The sequence below is a fragment of the Triticum aestivum genome, chromosome 4B (genome assembly GCF_018294505.1).
Source record: "Triticum aestivum cultivar Chinese Spring chromosome 4B, IWGSC CS RefSeq v2.1, whole genome shotgun sequence".
Taxonomy (NCBI): Eukaryota; Viridiplantae; Streptophyta; class Magnoliopsida; order Poales; family Poaceae; genus Triticum; species Triticum aestivum.
In genome coordinates this window covers 41,848,990-41,852,076 of record NC_057804.1, presented here as the reverse complement: position 1 = coordinate 41,852,076, position 3,087 = coordinate 41,848,990, and the positions used below count along the sequence as shown (strand labels likewise).

Sequence of the window (3,087 nt, the reverse complement as noted above, 5' to 3'; positions counted from 1 at the left end):
GGTCTTTTAAGCGATAGCATACCTGTCAAAGAGATGACAGCAGACAGAATCATCCCAATTGGCGCCAACTTGTTAGATCCCAAATATCCTAGTAATAAACCAGCAACAGGTGCAAATGATGCCATCACATTCAAATGGTCCCGTTCTCCCCTCGCATCTTGCTGGAAGAAAAGAGAAGAGATTCCACTTTTTACAGGAATGTCTTGTACGGCACTAAGCGAGGCAGCAAAGCGTAATCATGTACCACCATGCGCTGCTAAAGCCTGAGCAAGAGAATTCTTTGCCATGAACATTCCAGCACATCCGACCAAGAAAGCAAAGACATCAGATCAGATCAGGTAGGGATCATCACAGAACCCACCGTCAAAAAAGCCGATTGTGCAAAGGCCAAACTACACAGCAGATCACTCGCCATTTCAAACAGATTACGATGGAAAGCTAAATAGCAGAGCATTTGGTTGTAGGGTCCAAATGAACCGTACAAGAAATGAACAAGAGAATCCATTCATGTGACAACACCATGTAGGATCAAGACACTTCATATTATTCATTTAACAAGATAGAGGTGACACATGACAAAATCAGAACACCGCCCGTATTTCTCTAGTAGCCTCACCAGGCATCTGATTGAATTTGATTGAATAAACCGAACATATGTGTCCAAAATCACAAGTGAGAAGCACAAGTAGCAATAGATATTACAGTCTTTGAATAGGAGGAAACGGTGACCGGTAGGGCAGCCGAAAACTTTGTCCACGCTAACGAAGAAACAGCAACAAAATAGAGAGACGAAGCAGGAGGGTCGCGATAAAGGCTCCTCTTGGCTTTCTTTCTTGGGTCCGAAGAATTAGAAGCATTTCCTGTGCACGATGGATGGGCCAGACTCGTCGTACTCAGCCTTCGCAATCCACATCTGCAAGTGCAAAAGCAAGCAACACTGTTAAGCAAAGCAACCAAATCCATGAATGAAATGAATGAAGCAAGATGCTGCGACGCTGATTTACCTGCTGGAAGGTGCTGAGAGATGCCAAGATGGATCCTCCGATCCAGACACTGTACTTCCTTTCAGGAGGAGCAACAACTTTAATCTTCATGCTGCTAGGAGCCAAGGCAGTGATCTCCTTGCTCATCCTATCAGCGATTCCAGTGAACATAGTGGTACCACCACTGAGAACAATGTTGCCGTACAGATCCTTCCTAATATCCACGTCGCACTTCATGATGGAGTTGTAGGTGGTCTCATGGATACCTGCAGCTTCCATCCCAATGAAGGATGGCTGGAAGAGGACCTCAGGGCAACGGAAACGCTCAGAACCAATGGTGATAACCTGCCCATCAGGCAGCTCATAGCTCTTCTCCACAGAAGAGCTGGTCTTGGAAGTCTCCATTTCCTGGTCGTAGTCCAGGGCAATGTAGGACAGCTTCTCCTTCACGTCCCTCACAATTTCCCGCTCAGCAGTGGTGGTGAATGAGTAACCACGCTCAGTCAGGATCTTCATGAGGTAATCGGTGAGATCACGCCCAGCCAAGTCGAGACGAAGGATAGCATGGGGGAGAGCATATCCTTCGTAGATGGGGACAGTGTGGCTGACACCATCTCCAGAGTCCAGCACGATACCTGACAAGTTCAAGAGGGCACATTTGAGTTTTTGATAAATGAAAAAATGTGTTACATTGACAGTGTATGACAGGATGACAATTAACTGCCTATCAGGTTTGGTTGACAAATATTTACCAGATGTCATAGAACAAAACTAGTGCTACCACAAAAGAATTTGACAGATTAACCTCATCTAACTACATGTGAAGATGCTAAATTCCAGGATTCCTGATTCAAAAGACCAGAGTTGAATATAGATGAGCTCACCTGTGGTACGACCACTGGCGTACAGCGAGAGGACGGCCTGGATGGCGACGTACATAGCAGGAGTGTTGAAGGTCTCAAACATGATCTGTGTCATCTTCTCACGATTGGCCTTGGGGTTGAGCGGCGCCTCAGTGAGAAGGACGGGGTGCTCCTCTGGGGCGACACGGAGCTCGTTGTAGAAGGTGTGATGCCAGATCTTCTCCATGTCGTCCCAGTTGCTGACGATACCGTGCTCGATGGGGTACTTGAGAGTCAAGATACCCCTCTTGGACTGCGCCTCGTCACCAACGTAGGCGTCCTTCTGCCCCATCCCGACCATGACACCGGTGTGGCGTGGGCGACCCACGATACTGGGGAAGACGGCCCTGGGAGCATCATCTCCAGCGAACCCAGCCTGCAAACATCACCACCACGAATGTTATGTTACAACAAGCACTATGGCATTTCCCTGAACCAAAGATGCAAGACCCTCGTGGAATGCGGTGGCTTTACCTTGACCATACCGGTACCATTGTCGCAGACGAGGGGCTGGATGTCCTCGGCGTCAGCCATTTTCTACCTACAGCAGAAGCTCGCACAAAGCTACAGTTATTGCACATCGATCGTTCGATCAAAGGGGAATCTACGCAATCTAGCAGTGAAGGATGCTGGCTAAATAAATGCAGAGATTATTATATTTTTTTTTCTCGTTGGAAGAAACAGTGACGAAAATTCTTTCTAGCAGCATGATGAGACTATCAATCAATTCATTCACGAGAGACCCCTAACCGCAATCACCTGTAACTGCGCAACTTAATACTACTAAGAACAATTAATAACGAAACAAAAACAGAGAGAATGGTTTTCCGGCACCGCGGCACAGATCGGAGCGCTCCGGCGCCCGAAACGGCCCAGATCGCGGGCGGCAGCAGATCTACATTCCCGCGGCGGCATGAACAGCAGCAAAAAAAAATACAGTGGCGGCGCTCCCATTCCGCGAGATCCGGTCGGATCCGCGGCGGGGAGAGGGGGGGGGGGGGGGGGGGGGGGCGGGCGCCGCGCGAGATCAGATCGATCGGCCTGATGGCAGGCGCGGGGGAGGGAGGGAGGGAGGGAGCAATGCGGGGCGGATCTCATCTGGGAAGGGGAGGAGGAGGAGGGGGAGGATCGTTACCGGGAAGGGGGGGGGGGGGCGGGGCAGCGGCGGTGGAGGTCCGGTGGCGCGACGGGGGCAGAGACGG

At 50.1% G+C, this 3,087-nt stretch overlaps 1 protein-coding gene across 1 annotated transcript; it reads right to left on the bottom strand.

Annotated features, from left to right (window-relative positions):
- Positions 1-523: 523 nt before the first annotated feature.
- LOC123090883 (actin-1) lies at positions 524-2,617 on the bottom strand. Its single transcript, XM_044512240.1, has 4 exons — positions 2,360-2,617; positions 1,868-2,261; positions 1,005-1,618; positions 524-913 (listed from the first exon to the last, which is right to left on the bottom strand). The coding sequence occupies exons 1-4, from the start codon at positions 2,417-2,419 to the stop codon at positions 848-850; spliced, it is 1,134 nt and encodes a 377-aa protein (XP_044368175.1). The 5' UTR covers positions 2,420-2,617; the 3' UTR covers positions 524-847.
- Positions 2,618-3,087: the final 470 nt, after the last annotated feature.